General features: G+C 39.1%; 1 protein-coding gene across 2 annotated transcripts in view; it reads left to right on the top strand.

The window, feature by feature from the left end:
* The window catches only part of DIS3L2 (DIS3 like 3'-5' exoribonuclease 2), a 366,764-nt gene that overhangs the window by 175,114 nt on the left and 167,850 nt on the right, over window positions 1-23,800 (top strand). For both annotated transcript variants that reach the window (XM_059167711.1, XM_059167710.1), the window contains exon 9: window positions 21,124-21,297. In XM_059167711.1, the coding sequence (XP_059023694.1) occupies window positions 21,124-21,297 (174 nt within the window). The remainder of the gene's footprint in view (window positions 1-21,123; window positions 21,298-23,800) is intronic.

Below are 23,800 nucleotides of genomic sequence, written 5' to 3'. Positions count from 1 at the left end.
TTCTGACATTTCTGAGCCAGTTTGGTGACTTGCTTGCTGGTTGTCTGACATGTACAGGATGGGCCGTTGTGGGAATGGTGGTTCTGGGAACCCACACTAGAAGGATGGCCACCATGCACTGCTTTTATCGGATTTGTTCAGTACCTAGTCTCTCATGCCTGGCAAAATAAGTCAAACTAGATCTGTGGGTTATACCTTGTGCCGTTTAAGAAACACTGTCTTGTGCCAGTTTCTCAGTGATGTGAAGATTGGTGTGATTTATATGATCTCAGAGCCGCTCAGGAGCAAGTCTGCTTTCTTTTTTTGCTCTCAAGTGGAGTGATTGCAGTATCATCATTTTTAAACCTAACCCGTTATCCAAAGGTGACGTCAACCCCTTGAGTCCTAAATAGTCTTCTGAGGCTTGCCAGTTTCTCACCATCAGCTCCAAAGGCCTGATAACAGCTGTGCCACCTGGCCCCTGTTGATTGTGCTTGCCACACTCTGCTTGGCAGCAAAAATGGAAGACTTTCACGTCAGAGTAGGAAATCCAGCCTTGTCTTTTATCTGCCTTATCCCATTGTGTATAGTTGATTGGACTGCTTCCTTAGTCGTCAAGTTGTAAGGGTGTAGTCAAGAAATCTTCAGGATGTGAGTTTCTCTTATTGCTGGAATGGTCTTACAGGTTCCTTTCTCACAGCTGTGCCATTACTTCATCAAGAACTCTTTTCCTTGCGGGTAAATTACAACAGTTGAAAAAGGACTCAGGTCTTTGAGCAGCAAGGATAGTTGCAAAAAAGAACATTCTAAAATAATGGCCATATATTAGTCATGTTCTTCTCAAAATAAAAATATTTGAAGTTCTCATACTTGGATGGAAAACACTATGAAGTTTTGCTCTGCCTTCTTTGTATAAAGACAATAAAAGTTGTCATTTATGGAAATAATGCCTTTTAAGATCTTAGTGAAGAAGAGAAAATTTATCTGAAGAAGAAAGAAAATGTGGCAGGCTCTCCTGATGAGGTTGTCAGATGGTGTCCCTCTTCTGAGGGGTCTGGGCTGCCACTGTTGAGCCTGGTGGGGGTCGCCTTGCCATTTTGTTCTGGCTATCGGTTACTGATCTTTGGGCACTGAGGTTACTGTTTCCCAGTCAGAACACCCTGGGCTAGGATTGCCTGGGCCTGCTCTCTCATCTTTGCCAGGTCTGGACCAGGAGCACGAAGGTAGTGCTTGCTGTGGGTGTGAGCTGTGAGCGTTTGTGGTCCGCTTGCCCAGAAACTCTGCCCGAAAGCTGAGATTAGCTGAAGTGGCTTCCTTCTGAGTTTCTTCCCTGCCCCTCCACTCTGTTCTTAAAAAGTTTTGACCTTCATCTGTCTTTGTCATTGCTCCTAATGATTCAAACCCAAGGTCATTTACTTCTTCTGTAGTTAAATTCAGTTCATGAGACAGGCCTTGATCAACTATGTGTAAGTCCCTCTGCTGTATTGTGAGAAATAGGTAAACATGGTGTGGTTTCTCTATTCAAAGAAATTATAGCCTCATGCAGAAGGACTTGTACGTAAATGTCAGAGGATTAATTTGACTCCAAGAAATGGAGTCCTACTTGAGCTAATTTAAATAAAAGTAGAAATTAATATAAGAAACTGGTGGTTTTCTTAAAACCCAGGAAAGGAAGTGGAGGTAGGCCTCATGAGGATCTCAGAACCAACAAGGTGGCAGAAGAATCACAGCCTCTCTCTTGACGATCCTGACAAGTCCAGCCACCACCTGGTATCTTTTCTGTCCCACTTTCTGCACATGAGCTCTGTGACTATGTCGCTCTGCACCATAGCCGCTTACCTGCTCAAAAGCGTACATGGCCACAAAATGGCGCTGCCAGTCCCCTGCAGGTCACACACTGAAGCCTAGGTAATGATACAGAAATTCTAGGGTAGAAAATCTTACTGGTCTAGCCTGAGACAGTTATTTGCCCTGATCAGTAATTTTAACCAGAAGCAGTGGTCCAAGGTTGCACGGCCCACTGCCTGGTCAGCAGGGACCGTGGGACTTGAGTCTCTGGGAATGAGCATGGATAAAGCAGACAGATTGAATGGCCCGTCTCTTTACTGTAGCTGTAGTATGAAGCAAAATGTTGTAAGTTCTTCCATAGGAATAAAGTAGTTTTCTGTAAGTCCAGAGGGCATGAGTGAAGGGAGAAATCCAGGATTGTTTCTGGGAGAACGGAAGCCTCTTCGCTGAAAGATCACTTGGACGGAGAGTCTGGAGTGAACAGGAGGGGACGGGACTGAAAGCAAACAGTCATAACGGGCTATTGTATTAGCACAGAGGAGATGGGGAGAATCCGAAGTAAATGAATTGCAGTGAAGGAAGCAAAAGGGATGAAAAGATTCAGGGAGGGGCGCCTGGGTGGCTCAGTGGGTTAAGCCGCTGCCTTCGGCTCGGGTCATGATCTCAGGGTCCTGGGATCGAGTCCCGCATCGGGCTCTCTGCTCGGCGGAGAGCCTGCTTCCCTCTCTCTCTCTCTGCCTGCCTCTCCATCTACTTGTGATTTCTCTCTGTCAAATAAATAAATAAAATCTTTAAAAAAAAAAAAAAAAAAAAAAAAAAAAAAGAAAAGATTCAGGGAGGATGAGGAAGGTGAATTCTCCCAGAGATGATGACCAATTAGAAATGGGGCATGAATGAGAAGGACAGAACCTCGGGTGAACTTGCAGGCCTCTGACTTGAGTGCTGGGGAGACACAATGGCGTTTCATCCTGATGCACTGCGAGTGGCCTCAGCTCCTACCTTTCCCTTCTCTTATGCCTCATCGTTTGCCATTTCCCAAGCTGACTGTGTGTGTTCATAGCTCCAGACGTTTGCACACTATGCTTGCTTTCCCAGCCTTGGGTTTCTCTTCTCCCTGCTGTTTATTTTGTAAAATACTCAACTTTTAAACTTAACTCCCTTGTCCACTTGAAAAATCTTCCCTGAGTCCTCCCTCCTGGGTGCTCCCATAGTTTGTAATACTACCATTATTGTAGCTCTGGCCTGTTTGCCTTGTAATTGCTTGTACAAGTCATCTACTTGGCCATGAGTTCCTATAGGACATGGATACTCAGTGAACGTTTGCTGCCTGGTTAGATGGCCTTAAGGAGGCCATCCATCTTGGTGTCCCTTTCCACGGAAACCTTGCTTCTCTGGCAGCCTTAGTGGCACTTTGGTGCCTCCCACTAAGGGGAGAACAAAGACTATTACAGTCCCAGAGACCTTTGGTTGTTAGAAAGTTAGTTTTCATCTTGTTCTTAGCACTGTCATGAGAGATCTCAGTTCAGCCTTGTTACCTCTATACATCCTATCTGCCACATTTGTGTGACTCTTAGTCCTGTAATGCCAGCAGAAACCTAAAGGTAAGGTTCTTAATGAACCCTTGCTGGCTTTTAGGGATCACTACTGTTTGTTAGACATACAACATATTTAGTACTTCTGTTTAGTAAAAAGCTCTTGTTCGGGATACTTAAAAAGCCACATTGACTTCCTCGCTGGAATGACTTGTAATTATGTAATCAGATTTATGGTTTTCAGAGCTTCCCAACCCTCTTAAATCATGTTTCCCTTTAGAAACTCTTACAGTGGAATTCATGCCTATATTTTCTGAGACCTTTGTGAAATCTGCCATCCTGAAGTACAGTGTACAGTCACAGCCTTCCGCTTCCAGGATGTCATGAGCATAGAGAGATCATAGTCACTTTCTCCTAGATTTGTCATGGTTTCTTCTTGAATATTGTAGGATAATTCCCGAAGAAAATGGGAAAGCTTTATAGGAGCTACTGTAGGGAACGTGATAGTGTGTCTTGGCAACACTTTAGACTAACTGAAGTTACATAATGTGAATTGATCTGGAGCAGATAGACATAGTATTTACTCTAGCAAACTTTGGTAGCTTTAAGGGATGGGGAGGAGGAAAAATAAATAGGCCAGTGCAAGTCTAGCAGGATTGAGAAATTTTGAGTTGAACATGGGATTGTCTAGGCTCAGTGGGAGACTGTTGAAATGAGGAATAGACAAGGGGTCACAGTGCTGCTCATTTTAATGAGAGAAAAGGAGAACAGCTTCCACTGGAGAGAGTGACTGGGTGAGATGAAGAGAAGGGAAGTTCTGATTGATGAGGCTTGTGGTGGAGGAGGAAGTGGTTGGTCGGTGTGGGGGTGGGGAGTGTTGTCTGTTCTGGTATCTTCATCTCCTAGCTTTGACCTGTCAGATGCCAGTTATCGGACCATTAGAAAAATTTACTGACTGATCGAAGCAAATACTGTGCTTTTACCACGCCATTCAGTTTTGATAGATGCTGAATTTCTTATGAGGTAGTTATGAATTGGGGAGGTGGTCATTAAATTATATTAAGTAGTATTTAGTAGGAAAATGAGATAGTAACTAGGTTGGTAGAAAAAACTGACAGGAGAAAATGAGTTTTATTGAGGCATAGCCTATAAGATTAGCAAATTGAAAAATAGCTCTCTCCACTCTTTCCCTCATTGCAAAAGGAATATTCCATCTTATAAGGGTCTGTCCCTTATCTGAAGACTTTCCTGTAGAAGAGGCTGAGTTGTAAGAAACTTAGACTTTATAAGTCCTTTTTTTAAAAAAAAAAAAAAAAAGATTTTATTTATTTATCAGAGAGAGGGGGGAGGAGAGAGCAAGCACAGGCAGACAGAATGGCAGACAGATGCAGAGGGAGAAGCAGGCTCCCTGCTGAGCAAGGAGTAGGATGTGGAACTCAATCCCAGGACGCTGGGATCATGACCTGAGCCAAAGGCAGCTGCTTAACCAACTGAGCCACCCAGGTGTCCCTTTATAAGTCCTTTTTAAAGGGTATGGCTTTCACTGGCTGATGGACAAACAGCAAATCAGGCTGAGGAGGGGGCTCTTTTTTTGTGACTGTTGGGCTCCACCTGGTGGCCTCTAAGGATCAGCTTTGGGAAAAGCTCCATCTTCAACATTGAGAGCATTCTGGTCACAGCAGAGCAAAAAATCAGAGGGATGGAAGAGAATGGTCCTGAGCCAGGCTTCGGTTACCAAACTGTTGTTTCCCTTGTGCTGTGGGCAGTCATGAACACTTCCTCCCTGGCTGTCAGCTTCATCCACAAATTCTCGTGCATCTTCTTGAAAATGCTATCTCAAAGTATGAGAGACCCGAGCTACCATCAGCCTTCTCTTATACTCCTTAAAGGCTTTCGTCCTCCTTTTTTGCTCCCTTCACATTGACATTGGATCTGTCTTCAGGGCCTTCCCTAAAATCATGCAGTATCTTTGAGCCTTTTTTCTTTTCCACATGCTGCTGTTTGCACTGATCTGCCCACTTTCCCTGACATCCCCATTCCTTCCTTGCTGCTTCCTGCTAGGTTATGATAATGAGGCAGAAAGAAGGAAAATAACATGTTCTGTCCTCCTCATTATGGAAAATAATATATAACATATGCAGCCAAAGGCATGTTGTATTTGCCACACTTATTCTTTGCTGTGTGATGTTAACACAACTTCTGGGCCCCAGGAGCAGTTGGTGATGGATTGCCCTCCCCATGCAGCTTCTGCAGGGTCTGATACCACTGCAGCTGTTCACGTGCAGTTTCCAGCATGGACCAGTATGCATGAGAGCATTTATTTGAGTGCTAATCACTACAAGAATGTATGTCTGTCCTCCTGTGGATGGCCTCATTTTAAGGCTAAAACTGTAAGAATATGTGGTGGAAACAGGAGAATGGATGGTTGAGAACACTAATGTTGACTGTTAAGTGTTCTGTTTTCTTAAGGCAAAGAGGCCAACTTGAGGGACTTTCTTATAATCATTTCTTGTATCTGTAGCTGGTTGCTTCCTTCAATAAGTTTTTCACTTGTATATTACTTGGACCTAATGCATATTCATATAAAATATTTATAAGCACACAAACATACATACATATGTATGTTTGTGTGCTTATACACACAACCCCTACCTATTAACTATAAGAAGTTAAGAATGTTGTTTCATCACTGTTCCCATTGATTCTACAGTAGGACCCAGTTGTAATGTCATTTATTGTGAATGGGAATGGTGTTTGTGGAGGAACTCTGGTGAGTGAGAAATATTGAGGTGGTAATCCTTACAAATTCTCTAACGAGGAATGCTCTCTATCTCAAAACTATTTATTGTATTATCAAAATTAGAAAAAAAATTAACTTTTTTGGAATCATATTATATATTTACTATTAAAATTCTTTAAAACAGGTACCACTGAAAGTAAAAAAACTTCTAGAATTTCACCCCAGAAACAATCACTATTAAGGGTTTGATGTATATTTGTCTAAAACACTGTTTTTTAAATATTTGCTAACATTCATTGCAAAATACATTTCCCAGATAAAAGTGTAACACTTATGTAATTTTTGAATATTGATAATAAAACCAACCCACGAACTCACCACCTAGATTAAGAATTAGATTGCAAAATTGTTAAAGCGCCCTGTGTTCCTCTCTAGCCTGACCGCTAGTTTTTCCCCAGGAGGTAACCACTTTCTCAAACATGCTAATCAAAACATGTTTTTCTTTATACTTTATCTGTATTTATTATCCCTAAAAGTATTAGTTTTGCTTGTTTTCAACCTTACAAAGAATACCATGCTACATATATTCTTCTGTGACTTGTTTTTTTCATTTAAAATTGCTTCTAAAATATATATTTTATTATTTATATTTTTCATTCATTTTAATTCATAATATTTCCATCTCCTGAAATATACCACAATTTATTTATCTAGATGGATATTTGGGTTGAACCAAGGTTTTGCTATTAGAAATAATGCTCCTATGAACATTCCAGAGCTTACTAACTAAAGTTTCTCTAGACTCTACTTAAGGGAAAAATCAACGCGTCACACATATGTGCATGTAAAGCTTTACAACTTTATTGTTTTTAAAGATTTTATTTATTTATTTAACAGAGATAGAGAGGTCATAAGTAGACGGAGAGGCAGGCAGAGACAGAAAGAGAGAGAGAGAGAGAGAAGAGCAGGCTCCCTGCTGAGTAGAGAGCCCAAAGCAGGACTCGATCCCAGGACCCTGAGATCATGACCTGAGCCGAAGACAGAGGCTTAACCCACTGAGCCACCCAGGCGTCCCAGGCTTTACAACTTTATAGCCAAACCACTTTGCACAGTGGCTGGCTGTGCCTATTTTTAGTCCTACTGGTAGTATGTGAGAGCTTCTGTAGCTTCACATTCTTAGCAACACTGGGTATAGTTAGACTCTTCCATTTTTGCCATTCAAGTGGGTGTAAAATAGTATCTGTGACCATAATTTATATTTTCCCAATTACTAATGAGATTGAGCATCTTTTCATATATTTATGGTCATTATGTTTTCTAGAAAATGTTTTTATAAATTTTACATTTTATTTCACAGTCAAGTTTTTGTTTAGGTAAATTTTCAGAAATTGCTAAATGATACAGAGACTTCCTATATACCTTTAGCCGGCCGCTCCTTATGTTAACATCTTACATTACCATAGAATATTTATGAAAACCAAGAGATTAACCTTGATATGATACTATTAAGTAAAAGTATAGAACTTATTCAGATCTTACAAGTTTTTCCACTAATACCCTCTTTTTATTTGAGAAACTGATCTGGAGTCCTACATTTCAGTTAGTTGTCACATTGTAGTTGTTCCAGTTTGTGACAATTTGCCAGCCTTGTCTTTCATGACCTTGGAACTTTCGAGGAGTGCTGGTCAGTGATTTTGAAAATGTTTCTCAACTTGGTTTTGTCTAACATTCTCTCATGATTAGATTCAGATTAGGCATTACTGGGAAGGATACCACAGAGGCAATGTGCGTCATATCAGGAAGTATATGATGTCACTTTGTATTACTGGTGATGTTAACCTTGATCACTTGGCTGAGGAAGTACCTGCCAGAATTCCTAACTTAACTGTTTTCCCCTTATAATTACTAGATTTGGAGGAAGTTTTTTTAGGTTACCCAGTTATTCTGTTTCTGCTTAAACTTTCACCCCCTCATTTTAACATTCATTTTTTTATTGGGCTGTTACTTGATTTTTTGGAGTTAAAAAAGTATTCTAGGAAGTAATCTTTTTAGCAGTTACTGGTAGGGAAAATATCCTCTCTGCAGTTTATGACTTGTTTTTTTATGTTACTAATGTTAACTTATGAAGAACAGGCATTTTAAGTTGTATTTTCTAACTTTTTGACACTAGCATGTAGAATTACAATGAACTTTTGTATATTAATCCTGTATCCAGCCATCTTGCTAAATGCCCTTATTAATTTTAATACTTTGGACAGAGTTTTCTTTAGATTTTCCATGTGGAAAACCACATCATTGGTAAGTAACAACAAATTATTTCTTCCATTCTAATCCCTATAACTTTTATTTCTTTTTCTTATCTTCCTAAACTGGCAACTCACAATTGAAGAGAAGATATTTTCTCCACTGATAAGTGATGAAAGTTCAATTTTGAATGAAAGTGATAGTAGCAGGCCTTTTTTTTCCCTGGTATTTTTGAAATGCTAATATTAGTAATTTTGCTAATGTGACAACTAGTTTTCAAAGGATCTAGATACCTAAATACATGTCTTTGGGTTTTACTTGTTTGTTTTTACTGTCTTCGATTTTCTTAATTTTCCTTTGGAGTTTCAAGGAGGAATTGTATGCCCTTTTTCCAGGCCCCAAAGCATTAGTTCATTTATTCACTACACCATCATGTTTTGAGCACCTAAGATGAACAAGTGTCAGTGTAAGATACGGAAATAATGTTTCTTTTCTTTAGGGTGATCCTCTTCATCTGTTGATAGAGAAGAGGAGATGTACCTAAAGCAATATGACACAGCTAGAAAGTAGCATGGGCCAGAAAGGACATAAAACCAAAGGACAGTGATAGCACCGAGGAGAGAGATCTACTCTGGAGGACAGGATGACTTTGAACGTGGTACATGTTTTATGGGCCTACTTCAATATGGAAGCCATAAAGGGGAGTGCCTTTCAGATAGAAATATATTGCTTAAGGAAGGAGATACTTACAGTATTTTTAAGCTCTGGAACCAATAGTACCTTGTCAATGTGTAGTGGATACTTGCAAGATATATGATGTGAGCAGTGCTGAGATTTTATTTTCGGTAATAAGAGTGTTACATTTTTTATTGCAGAGTGAAGGATGGGAAAAAGAATCTTGTTTCTCACAGAAGATATTTTTAAGTATTTTATATTAGTTAGGATGCTTTTGACACCAGGTGATAGAAAACCCTGACCCAAAGTGATTTAAATTTAAATAAGGGAACATAATATTTTACATAGGTGGAAATCCAGAGGTTTTGCAGGTTCCGGGACTCAGTGACTTAAGGATGTTGGCCTTGGCTATCTTCAGTGATCTGAAGTAGTAGAATCTCTGTGGTAGTGAACGTGGCAGCCAGTACGATCAAACTACATGCTTTCTTGATCACATCCAGCAAGGAAGGGGAAAAGCCTATCCACCAACCGTGATATTGATCACAGTCTCCAGGGGAACCATACCCTGATTTTAATAGAATAATGAAGATCTACCTCTGGAGTTGAAAATGAAATGAGACCCCCATATGAAAAAGTTTAGGTGTCTGTTAGAAAGGAGGAAGGAGGGGATTAATGTTGGGCGGGCAACCAGTACTGGGCATCACAGGTTTTTATTGGATTATAATAAATGTTTCTATGTATTTGTAATTTAAAAATGTTACAATATTATAGGAAGTTTAGAAAATGGGGAAAAAGTCACTCATCATCCTTTCTAAAATAACGAACACTGTTTTTAGCTGTTCCCCTTCAAACTTTTCATAAATGTTTTTACATAGTTAAATTATATTATACTTTTGAACATTTAATGTTTTTGTTTTATGTCAGTATTTTTATGATGCTACATTTTCCAATTATTTTTCTGAAGTGTATAATAAACAAATGAACAAAAATGCTATGATTCAGTTTATCATTTACCTTTTAGTGAAATCTAGATTATTTCTTTTACTCCTTTGATTCATTTTTTTCCATCTTATTTTATTTTATTTCTTTTCAGTGTTCCAGCATTCATTATTTATGCACCACTCCCAGTGCTCCATGCAATATGTGCCCTCCATAATTCACTTTATTTTTAGAACATTTTCAGATTCATAGAAAAATTGTTAAGATGATACAGAGATTTCTTATATACCCCAGACCTAGTTTTCCCCCCTATTATTAATATATTAGTATGGTACATTTGTTACAGTTAATGAACTTTAATGTTATTAGCTTTTTTTTTTTTAAGATTTTATTTATTTATTTGAGAGAGAGACAGTGAGAGAGAGCATGAGAGGCGAGAAGGTCAGAGGGAGAAGCAGACTCCCCATGGAGCTGGGAGCCCGATGCGGGACTTGATCCTGGGACTCTAGGACCGTGACCTGAGCCGAAAGCAGTTGCTTAACCAACTGAGCCACCCAGGCGCCCTAATGTTATTAACTTTAACATTTAATGAATTTTTAAAATTATTAACTGAGGTCCATACTTTTTTTCAGAAATCCTTGATTTTTAAAAACTGAATGTCCTTTTTCTGTTCCAGGATACCTATACATTTAGCTGTTGTCATGTCTCCTTAAGATCTCTTGCTGTGAACTTCAAAGTTATTTTTTGAAAGACATATTTTAATGCGGAGTAGCCTGATGTGTAGTATTTAAGAGAATCAGCCAGACATTTTGATGCAACATTGAGTCATAGCTGCCCAAAAGGAAGCAGCCATCTTTTATGATAATGATGAGAAGACAGAAACTTAGAAAGCTATAATATTTGAACTATAAGATATGAAAGAGAAAATTACTTTCAGTATTCATCTTAAGTAAAACTTACACCAAAATTTAAAAAATGAAAGCAACTGAGGTTTTGGGGGGGGGGGGTAGGGGATGGGTTAACCTGGTAATGGGTATTAAGGAGGTCACCTATTGCATGGAGCTCTGGGTATTATACGCAAACAGTGAATCATGGAACACCACAACAAAAACCAATGATGGACTGTATGGTGACTAACATAACATAATAAAAAAAATTTTTTTAAATGAAAGCAAACCCTTCTGTAAGATAGACAATGTATGAGTCCGTTCCCTGGTAGGTTTTGTTTTTGTTTAGATCTCAGGGTATTCTGATTTTTAGGGTAATGGCAGAATTTATGAGTAAATAGACAGCATGAGAGTCTTTCTGGGACATCTAAAGCCCCAAATGACTAAGCTCTTTCAGCATGCTGACCTGTTAGATTTTTGTCTCCTGCAGGCTGTGCTCAATTGTATCTCCAATGAAAATCTATAATAAATTTATTTAAATAAGGTACTTGAGAAATGTTCTCTGGAACTTAGTAAAATAAATGTTAATTACTACTAATAGAAACTTGGAGACATTGGTGACATTTGGAAGTCATAACCAAAATATAATTTTATGAGCCATATTGTAATTTTAGTAAACAAAACAAGATTCTTCCGATTCAGAATATAGCCTAGTGAAAACTTGTGCCAGAACAAAAAGCACCAATAAAACAAAAGGGTTTTTTTTCATTAAATTTCAGTAAAGGTCCATTAAATGACTGATATGACTTGTTTAGACAATTAATATTAGGTCCATCTTCACCTGCCTACTTTTGTCATCCTTCCTTCAAACCTTCCCTTCCCCACAGAGGTGGATTCAGGACTCAGCACTAGGTGTCTTTTTTGGAGAAATTTCTCCATCTCTGGGAGGCCATAGTTCTTCATCTAGTAGTTTTCCGGAAAAGGTTTATGAAAACTGCATTCTGTTCATTCATTCTTGCATTTAGAAATCCTTCATCTACAAAATCCAGTAATGTCACTAGACTGTGTTTCAGTGGTGTTTTTCTGTATTAAATTTCCTGAGACATGGCATATATGCCCTTTCTTAGAGTATAAAATTTCTTTTATTTCGGGAAAGTTGTCTTAGTATCTTTGAAATGTTTTCTATTCCATGTATCTAGTTCCTTCCTTCAGGAATACCAGTTATGCTAAAGTTGGATCTCTTTCATCTGCCTTTCATATCTGTCTGTTTTCTCTGTAATTAAAAATTCTTTTTACTTTTCAATTTCAATTCTCTCAACTTCTGTCAAGCTATATCTTGATGAACCTTATTTTTTTTTAGTCAGTTTTTCATTAGTTACCTCCTGTATGACCTTCATTTTTGTAGTGGGTTTATTTTTTTTTCTACTTATTTCCTAGGTCTGAATCACTAGTTTTTATTTTCTTTGTGAAATTAATTTTTTTTTATTCTGCACCTGCATCTTTACTTTGACTTCTTTCCTTATAGTGGTGATACAGCCCATGAATATCTTTGGTCAAGATAGTAATTTCTGTAGCCACATACTTACAGAGTATTTTTTTATCCTTCTGCAATTTCTTTTCCTTGTTTCTTTCTTCCTTTCAACATTCAGTATTTTCTTGTTTAATAGAATGTCCAGAATATTGCCTTTCCATCTTTAAGTAATGAGGTCTTCCCAGATTTTAGTATTCTGTTTTAAAAGTTGGATATTATAAAATGCCTTTTGTTCAAATGTTTAGGCCCTTTTCTACTTCAGGCATAAGATCATCATTTTTGGCCACTCTGATGTCACCAAGTAAGAATAGGGTGGCCAGTGTGCTTTAACTCTACCTTACAAAAACTGGTATTGATGCTATCACCACATAGAAGAATATGTTTCTTTTCATGCTAGTGTCATTCTTTAAAACCTCTATATGATCTACGTCATTGTGTATACTTCTCCCAGAAACTATGGATGCTATTTGATTTTATGTATAATTAATTACTTTATGTGATTTTTAAGTACTGTAAGGGAGAATCTTATGCAGTTTTGTTTTACAGGTAAAAAATGGTCATATACTGGCAATTTCATGTCTCAACATAATCTACAATTAATCTCTCTATATTATTACTTACACTTTTGAATCTTTTACTTCCAAGTCATCCCTCAGCTGGCTTAAGTTGCAAATATGTTTTTTTTAGGAAATGGGCAGTATACATTGTGCCTTGTTATATTAGTTGGGATTCTTGGAGTCTTAGCTTCAAATTCAGAAGAATCATGACTATATCTCCAGAGATATTAAAATCTCTCAGTTGTAGTGGTGAGTATTATTCTAAGTGGGTCTTAAATATGATACTGAAAGGCCCAACTCCTCCCTTGTGCTCTTGGTTCCCAGACCACATGCTCAGCTTTAGGATATTAAGAGCAACTTTGTATCCTAAAGGATAGCCCTCCAACCTTAAAATGTGTTGCCTCCCAATTTAGTTCATTGGTACAATATTACATCACTCTAATCAGAGAATTCAGTGGGCTTTGCTACTTCTATAAGATGAAATCCTCAATTATGGTGTTGAGTAATATAACATAATAGCTTAAAAGATAATTTGGTACATCTATGGACTGTGTTTCTGTAAGCAAGGTGGGTGGTGCAAATGAAGGTAGCAAACCCCAACCCAGAGTTAATGTTTCTTTTAATGGAGAGAAATGATTGCCCTCTGCATCATAGATGGGCTCAGCAAGTTCAGTCTGCTATCAAGTTGGTGCTGACTGGTTCTGAGTCAGAGGCTCAGAGCTGGTAGCTGCTGCCAGCAAGCTGGCATCCTGCAGGTGTGGTCATCAGGTCATTATTAGTGAGAGGAAGTTCATGCCATGGAGCTAAGTTCCTGCTACTTTGTACTTTGTTCATAGTACCAGTGAGCAAGCACAGTGGTGGTTGGGGAGGGAGGTTGGTTGACATGCTCAACAGATCATCATACCTCCACCGTGGAAGTCCTTTGCTGAGCACAGGAGTCATCCTCTGGGCTCATTTCAGTAGACCCATTTCACGCACATGTCTCTTCCCAGACGTCCTTGTCACCAGTACTCCAATCTTTCTTCTTTCAGGTCCCTATCCGTCTGGCTAAACTTATAGCAACTGCCCATCAGGCCATGTTTCTTCAGCCAAAGTAGACCATGGATATATTGCTTGAAATTCTGCTCTCAGGGTGGAAGTTTCTTTTTTTCAGAGACCACCCGTAGAATGGATATAACCCTATCATAGTCCATTTAGGATTCATGACAGTGGAAAGTCAGTTGGAACTAGGCATTCAAGGTCCTCAGACCTTTCTGCATCCTCCTATATAGTAGAGAGAGAGAGAGAAAGAGTGGAGAGAGAGAGAGAGAGAGAAAGAAAGAGTCTGGTTCTCTGAGTCTTATTCTTTCTGATTAGTACCTCCACTTTTCACATCAGAGATTTAGTGAGATCCTGAATTCAATGATGTGATGATTTATTGCCCTTTAAACTCCTCCCCACCCCTCAGCTTATCCTGGCAGCTGCAAGAGATTCAAAATATGTGTGTGATGCATTTAGGAAGTCCCTGAGTTTTCAGCTTAGCCTGGAATCAGGAATTTAGAGACTGAGCATATAATTCTTTTTTTCCATCCCTCTTTCAGGTTCTCTAGACGTCTCTCTTTCTGTGAACTGTTTAATATCTTTTCAGTAAATTCCTTTTTCAACCAGTTAGTTTCTTGTGCTTTGAACGAAGAACGCACATAGTTAAAGACATAGGTATTAGAAGATGAATGTAGGAAACAGAACCTTGGGAAGCTATGAAAATAATAGATGGGTTGGAAATAACTCAGGTTCCATTTATTTCCAAAATGTCCTTCAGATCTCGGAGGCAGTAACAACAGGTTCCTTAAATCTTCAATGGAAAAACTTCATTCTAGTGTGCACAGGTAATAATATAGTCGTTTCAAAAATTATCATTTTAAAAAATAATGAGGCTTGAGTCTTTGAACTGTCTGGACTTTTTAAAAGATTTTATTTATTATTTATTTGATAGAGAGAGCATGAGCACATAACTAGGCAGAGCTGCAGGCAGAGGCAGAAGGAGAAGCAGACTCCCTGCTGAGCAAGGAGCCCAACATGGGACTTGATCCTGGGACTCCAGGATCATGACCTGAGCCGAAGGCAGGTGCTTAACCAACTGAGCCACCCAGGTGCACCTTTTTTTTTTTTTTTTTTTTTTTTTTTAGAACGTAAGCTCTGCACTCAATGTGGGGCTTAAACTCACAACTCTGAAATCAACAGTTGCTTCCCTACCAGCTGAGCCAGCCAAGAGCTCCCTGTCTAGCTTCTTGATTGCAAATAAGAGAAACTAACTCTGGTTGCAAAAGGAGTTTATCAGAAGGATATTGAAGGGCTCACAGAAACAGTAAGAGTCTTGGATGTTTAAAAAACAATGTAGATAGGAACCAAGGCAAATCTGGAGAAGCAAGGACGAGAAACCCGGCCATCATCTTTCATCAGAATTAGTTTGGCCACAATGCCAATGGCTTCTACCATTGCTCTTACAGATCAACATTGCCACTGGACATTGTTTCCACCACTGCTATCACTACAAACCACTCTAGCTGCCATGAATGAATCCTGAGCGCCTCTTGTCTTTTTGTCATTCTCTCCACATTCAAAGTCATGAGTTGAGGCAGAGTCTAAGTCATCCATAGGGTGCCGGCTATTGGTTTTCATAGAGTGAGAGGGGTGTTCTATAAATGCCTGGCATTATGTAGGAGGGTGGTCACTTCTGCAATGAAAATTGTAGTCCTTTGGCCCACTTACATGCAATGTAGAAGTCTTCTTTTCAATATGTATGGCTTTTCTTTCTTTTTCTTGCTTTATGATACTTACTAGGACCTCCAACCCCATGTTTAATAGTATTGGTGAGAGTTAACACCCTTGTCTTCTCCCTGGTCTGGAGGAAAGCATTTAGGTTTTTACCTTTAAGTTGTGGTATTAGCACTAGGGTTTTCCTGGGCGCCACTAATCAAATTGAGGTTGTTCCTATTCATTACTCTTTTGTTGAGAGTTTTGATTATGAATGGATGTTGAATTTTGTCCAATGCTTTTCTGCATCTGTCAAAATGATTACATGTTTTTCTCATTGTTTGCTAATATGATGAATTATATTGATTGATTTTTGAATGCTGGACCAATCTTTAAGTCTTTACTTGGTCATGGTGTATTATCTTTTTTCAATATATATACAGTTGACCCTTGAACAATGCACTGACCTCTTACACAGTTGAAAATCTGTTTAACTTTTAATTGCCTCAGAATTTGCCTAGTAATAGTCTCCTGTTGATTGGAAGCCTTACCAATGACATGAACAGTCAGTTAACATGTACTTTGTATGTTATATGTATTATAGACTCTATTCCTTCAATAAAATAAGCTAGAGAAAAGAAAATGTTATTAAATAAATCATAAGGAAAGGAAAATACATTTATATTACTGTACTGTATTTATTTTTAAAAATCTGCATATAAGTGGACCCACACAGTTCAACCCCATATTGTTCAAGGGTGAATTCTGTGTGTTAATCTTACATAAGTATTTTAAGAATGTGTTCATGAGGGATATTGATCTCATGCATCCTTTCTCTGATTTTGGTTTCAAGGTAATGGTGACTTCATGAGCCTAGTTGGAAAGTGTTCCATCCTTTTCTCTATTCTGAAAGAGTTTGTATAATTGGTATTAATTATTTTCTTAAATACTTTGTGGCATTTACCAGTGAAGCTATCAGGGCCTGGAGTTTTCTTTGTGAGAAGGTTTTTATACTATGAATTCAGTGTTTTAAACAGAATATTCACATATTAGTTTCAGCTTGAATAATCTTAGACAGTTTGTCTTTCAGGAAGTTTATCCATTTGATCCCAGATATTGAATGTATTGCCTTAAAGTCATTTATAATTCCTTTATTATCCTTTTAATGCTTGTAGGATCTATAATGATGTGTCCTGTCTTGTTCCTGATATTGGTAATTTGGGTCTTTCCTTGTTTTTCTTGATTAGCTTCACTAGAAACTTTTCTATTTTATTCTTTTTTCAAAGAATCAGCTTTTGATTTTATTGGTATTCTTTATGGCTATTCATGTTCTGTCCCTTAATTCTTATTTATTATTTTCTTCCTTTTGCTTACCTGAAATCTAACTTGCTCTTCTTTTTTCATTTTTTTAAGGTAGAAGCTTTAGATCACTAGTTTGAGACATTTCTTCTTTTCTAATATGAGCATTACATTTATTTAGAGCAGAATTTCCCTCAAAGCAATGCTTTAGCTGCTTCTCACAAATATTGATATATTGTGTTTTATTCAGTTTGAAATATTTCTGATTCTCTTTTTATTTCTCATTTAGCCTCCTGTTAGTTTAATTTCTAAATATGTATGGATCTTCCTGGTAGCTTTCTGTATTTTTTCCCCACATATTTTTGTTGCTTTTGGCTTTTTGATATGCCTTCTGGGAAAATGACACTCAGTCTGAGCCCATGTTGTATGTGAGGAGCCCACAGGCACCCCAGAGGCTACAGAACTTATGGGTAGGCAGATGTATGTGTCCACTCTGGGCTGGTTTCTCATGGCTGGCATATGAGAGGTGGGGCCAGCCCTGTTGCCACCACTACCTTGTTCCAGTAGCAAGGCTGAAGATGGGAATTTGTTAGAAGTCTGCCCATGAGGCAACCGCATCCCCAGTCTCCCTCTACCATGGTGCACCTAAGAACTCTGGCAGCCAGGCATCTACCCTTACGTAGGAAACACAGTCTTCTTCAGAGAAATCAAATGGCTCCAGAGAAAACCCAAATGCCTGAGCTAAACCCCTTTCCGGAAGAATGTCATATCTGTATTCTACACAGAACTTTGACTTATGGCTTGAATGTGGCATGCCAGGACTTAACTAGAATTGAGCACGATCAATCTTGGTATATTTATAGATGACCCATAGATGAAGAGGTATAGTTGCCTTCTAAAAGGTGGAACCCTACTCAGAGCATCAGAGCTATTCTGTTAAATGCAGTCATTTACTACTTTTTAAAAAAAAAATTTATTTCTTTTCAGTGTAACAGTATTCATTGTTTTTGCACCGCACCCAGTGCTCCATGCAATCCGTGCCCTCCCTAATACCCACCACCTGGTTCCCCCAGCCTCCCACCCCTTCAAAACCCTCAGATTGTTTTTTAGAGTCCATAGTCTCTCATGGCTCACCTCCCCTTCCAATTTCCCTCAACTCCCTTCTCCTCTCCATCTCCCCTTGTCCTCCATGCTATTTGTTATGTTCCACAAATAAGTGAAACCATATGATAATTGACTCTCTCTGCTTGACTTATTTCACTCAGCATAATCTCTTCCAGTCCCATCCATGTTGATACAAAAGTTGAGTATTCATCCTTTCTGATGGAGGCATAATACTCCATAGTGTATATAGACCACATCTTCCTTATCCATTCGTCTGTTGAAGGGCATCTTGGTTCTTTCCACAGTTTGGCGACCGTGGCCATTGTTGCTATAAACATTGCGGTACAGATGGCCCTTCTTTTCACTACATCTGTATCTTTGGGGTAAATACCCAGTAGTGCAATGACAGGGTCATAGGGAAGCTCTATTTTTAATTTCTTAAGGAATCTCCACACTGTTCTCTAAAGTGGGTGTACCAACTTGCATTCCCACCAATAGTGTAAGAGGGTTCCCCTTTCTCCACATCTTCACCAACACATGTTGTTTCCTGTCTTGCTAATTTTGGCCATTCTAACTGATGTAAGGTGGTATCTCAATGTGGTTTTAATTTGAATCTCCCTGATGACTAGTGATGATGAACATTTTTTTCATGTGTCTGATAGCCATTTGTATGTCTTCATTTTGTTTTGTGTGTGTTGCGTTTGAGGAGTTCTTTATAGATCCTGGATATCAACCTTTTGTCTGTACTGTCATTTGCAAATATCTTCTCCCATTCCGTGGGTTGCCTCTTTGTTTTGTTGACTGTTTCCTTTGCTGTGCAGAAGCTTTTGATCTTGATGAGATCCCCAAAATTCATTTTCGCTTTTGTTTCCTTTGCCTTCGGAGACATATCTTGAAAGAATTTGCTGTGGCTGATATCGAAGAGGTTACTGCCTATGTTCTCCTCTAGGATTCTGATGGATTCCTGTCTCACATTGAGGTCTTTTATCCATTTTGAGTTTATCTTTGTGTACGGTGTAAGGGAATGGTTGAGTTTCATTCTTCTTCATATAGCTGTCCAGTTTTCCCAGCACCATTTATTGAAGAGACTGTCTTTTTTCCACTGTATATTTAACAAAATCCAGCATCCATTCCTGATTAAAACGCTTCAAAGTATAGGGATAGAGGGAACATTCCTGAACTTCACAAAATCTATCTATGAAAGACCCACAGCAAATATCTTCCTCAATAGGAAAAAGCTTGCAGCCTTCCCGCTGAGATCAGGAACATGACGACAGGGATGCCCACTCTCACCACTCTTGTTCAACATAGTATTAGAAGTCCTAGCAACAGCAATCAGACAACAAAGAGAAATAAAAGGCATCCAAATTGGCAATGAAGAAGTCAAACTCTCTCTCTTCGCAGATGACATGATTCTTTATATGGAAAACCCAAAAGACTCCACTCCCAAAATACTAGAACTCGTACAGCAATTCAGCAACGTGGCAGGATACAAAATCAATGTACAGAAATCAGTGGCTTTCTTATACACTAATGATGAAAATACAGAAAGGGAAATTAGAGAATCAATTCCATTTACTATAGCACCAAGAACCATAGGATACCTGGGAATAAACCAAAGAGGTAAAGGAACTATACTCGAGGAACTACAGAACACTCATGAAAGAAATTGAAGACACAAAAAGATGGAAGACCATTCCATGCTCTTGGATCGGAAGAATAAACATTGTTAAAATGTCTATACTGCCTAGAGCAATCTATACTTTTAATGCCATTCCGATCAAAATACCACTGGTATTTTTCAAAGAGCTGGAGCAAATAATCCTAAAATTTGTATGGAATCAGAAGAAACCCTGAATCTTTATGGAAATGTTGAAAACAAAAATAAAACTGGGGGCATCATGTTATCTGATTTCAAGCTTTACTACAAAGCTGTGATCACCAAGACAGCATGGTACTGGCATAAAAACAGACACATAGACCAGTGGAACGGAGTAGAGAGCCCAGATATGGACCCTCAACTCTACGGTCAAATAATCTTCAACAAAACAGGAAAAAATATACAGTCATTTACTTCTAATGGAGCAAATTATTTTTAATGGGCCAACACCCCAAAATGTGAATGGCAGTTTGCCAAGTGAGCAGATTGCTATTATTTTTAATTTTCTTCATGATGCATTTCTGTATTTTCTAACTTCTTACAGTGAAAATATATTAGTAGTGTGTTCAGATAAAATAGTTTAAAATATTAAGGTAAAAATTAGAATTGTGAAAAAAAAAATGTATCTGATCTAATCTAGTGAGTGTGACTTGAGATATAGGTGCTGTGGAACGCCTGGGTGGCTCAGTGGGTTAAGCCTCTGCCTTCTGCTCAGGTGGTGATCTGGGGGTCCTGGGATCAAGTGCCACATCGGGCTCTCTGCTCAGCGGGGAGCCAGCTTCCCCCCTCTCTCTCTGCCTGCCTCTCTGCCTACTTGTGATCTCTCTCTCTATTAAATAAATAAATAAAATCTTTTTTTTAAAAAAGATATAGGCACTGTGAAACTAATGATTTAAGAATTATCTCTAAAGGTGTGTGTAAGAGAAGGGATTGACAAAAGCTTTTAATAATATCGATTTGACTTTTTTTTAAAGATTTTATTCATTTATTTGACAGAGATCACAAGCAGGCAGAGAGGCAGGTGGGGGCAGTGGGGGGCAGGCTCCCCGCTGAGCAGAGAGCCTGATGCGGGGCTTGATCCCAGGACCCTGAGATCATGTCCTGAGCCGAAGGCAGAGGCATTAACCCACTGAGCCGCCCAGGTGCCCCTCAATTTGACTTTTTCAAGAAAAACAATTGCAGGAAGCCCAAGAAAGGCCATCTGGCCCAACTCCCCACATCAGAATTCCTGAAGAAAGTTAAAATTATACTGTAGTTAGGGATCTAACAGGATAAGAGTATCATTGTCTCTTCTGCTTACCCCTCAGCCCCCATTCACGGGTGATGGTGTTCTTGCTGGGGGAAGGACAGGAGGTTTCGAAGATTTGCTTACTACCCTCACTTTTAGAGAGGAAACGGATGCCTATGGTCTTATTTATTCACTGACATACTTGTTCCTCTCTGTCCTGTTCACAGGCAGCTGGCTAAGAGCCTTGGTCAGGCTGGTGAAATTGAGCCTGAAACAGAAGGAATACTAACAGAGTATGGTGTGGATTTCTCTGATTTCTCTTCCGAAGTTCTAGAGTGTCTCCCTCAAGGCCTGCCCTGGACAATCCCACCAGAGGAATTCAGCAAGAGAAGAGATTTAAGGTAAATGTCTGAAACTCTTTAAGAACAACATGTTTCCACCTTTCTGTCTTCTAACTTCACTTTCTTAGGGATGGACCTCAGATGTTTCCATCTTTCTACCAACTTTCAAATTCAGTTCAGTTGAGACTTAAGTGCTCTGTACCAGAGGTGGGCAAAGTATGGCCCACATGCTAAATCCAGCCCACTGCCTATTTATGGATAGCCTATGAGCTAAGCATGGTTTTTATATTTTTTAAATGACTGAAAAAAAATCAAAACAAAATAATCTTTCATGAAAATTATATGAAATTCAAATTTCAGTATCCATTAAATTGTATTGGAACACAGCCATGCTTATTTGGTTATATTTTGTTTGTGGTTGTCTTTGTGCACTGCAGCATTAGGGTTGAATAATTGCAACAGAGACCATATGGCCTGGGAAGGGCCTTGTGGCCCTTTATAGAAAAAGCCTGCTCCCATTTGTTCTTGACCATTCTAATTTCAGAAGGTACAGTTGCTGTCTCTTTTTCTCATTGTTATGTCCCCTTAGGTCTGATGGGATAACAACAATGTTATCTGGTCAGAAGTACCTTCCTTTAAATGGGCCTCTTCAGGCACAGAGCAAAGGGTTCAAAGCTTCTGTGCTTGGAGCTTCATTTTAAAGCTTTACTTTTAGGTCTGGAATTTGCTGGAAAGTACTTTTGTGGTATTTTTATAACAACATCTTCTTTGAAGATGTTTCTTCATTTTGGGATGTTAGTTCTTTTCTGATATTTCTCTTCAGAATTTGGTTTCAGTACTGGCATTCATTTTGGATGCCACATGGAGATATTTAGAACCAAGAAACTTTTCATACAACCCACTGAGGCTGTGGAAGGTTTTCCGCTAAGGTCATCCCATGTCAGAGTCTTTTCCACCACACTTGCTCACTTCATGCAGCTGAACTTATGATTCCTTCGCTCTTGGTGCCCCTTACTCCATCTAGTTCAAGAATCCTCCTTCTCTGCTCCCTCTTGCTATTCTATCTTTTTCCTTTAAGATACAAATGCTTTTTTTCTTTTCTTGCCAAGGGTAGGCAAGGAAAAGGAGATGACAGTCCCCTTTCCTTCTTGTTAGTAGCTCTGGTGGACCACACGTTTATATTTGCAGTCACTTAACTCAAGTTGCTGTCCTGGCTTTCAGTAGTAACCACCACTCGTGGAACTCCTGCTGGTCCGTGATCTCATCAGGGGCTTTGGGGTCTTGGGCCCAAACCACTCTATCCGAACCATCATTTTCTCATATACAAATTGAAGGGCTTGTTTGCTGAGGTCTTTTCCTAAACCTTGGAATCTATTTAAAAAAAAAAATCTAGGGACACCTGGGTGGCTCAGTTGGTTAAGCAGCTGCCTTCGGCTCAGGTCATGATCCCAGTGTCCTGGGATCGAGTCCCGCATCGGGCTCCTTGCTCAGCAGGGAGCCTGCTTCTCCCTCTGCTCTGCCTGCCATTCTGTCTGCCTGTGCTCGCTCTCTCTCCCTCTCTCTCTCTGACAAATAAATAAAATCTTTAAAAACAATAAAACAAAACAAAACCTAGTAAGAATGAATGGTTGAACTTCATTGTTTGAAGTTGAAGTCAGTCTAGTCATTCCTCAGTAACTATCAACATTTGAAATGTACCTACCCTTTCACCCAAAAACTTGACTTCAAGAAACCCATCCTGCTCAAAGTGTACAAGGATAGATGTACAAGAATGTTCATTGCTGCTCTGTTGTAAAAGTGACACTGTTCATGTCCCTCAACAAAGGGATGACTTTTTAAAAAAGATCTATTTATTTATTTGAGAGATAGAGGGTACACAGGCATGGTAGGGGCAGAGGGAGAGTCTCAATCAGACTCCCTGCTGAGTGCAGAGCCCAACTTGGGACTCAGTCCCATGACCCTGAGATTATGACCTGAGCCTACAGCAAACATCGGATACTCAGTCGTCTGAGCCACCCAGGCACCCCAGCAAAGGGATGGTTAAATAACCTTGTCATACCAGCCAGGTTGCATTCCCTGCAGCTGCCAAACAGGAACTAGATCCATGTGGACTGTCCTAAAGGGGTGGTTGTCATCTGTTGCCAAGTAAAAGAAACAGGTTTCAAAACAGCGTGAATATGAGCCTATTTTTAATAAAGCCAAAGAATAGAAAAATACTGTCCAAAAGCATATACCCATGCATACATATATATGCATATACAAAAATATATATGCATAGAAAATGGTCTGGAAGGAAATACATCGAACATTGACAGTTGTGATCATGAGTGGACTTGGTAGGGTAGTAGGAGGTAGGGAGGGGCAGTATTTCACTTCATTTTATAAATTGCTCTATTTTACAAATTATTTTTTTTAATATTTTATTTATTTATTTGACAGTGAGAGACCACAAGTAGGCAGAGAGGCAGACAGAGAGAGAGGGGGAAGCAGGCTTCCTACTGAGCAGAGAGCCAGGACCCTGGGATCATGACCTGAGCCGAAAGCAGAGGCCTTAACCCACTGA

The sequence above is a fragment of the Mustela lutreola genome, chromosome 3, assembly GCF_030435805.1.
Source record: "Mustela lutreola isolate mMusLut2 chromosome 3, mMusLut2.pri, whole genome shotgun sequence".
Taxonomy (NCBI): domain Eukaryota; kingdom Metazoa; phylum Chordata; class Mammalia; order Carnivora; family Mustelidae; genus Mustela; species Mustela lutreola.
This window is presented reverse-complemented; position numbering and strand designations above follow the sequence as displayed.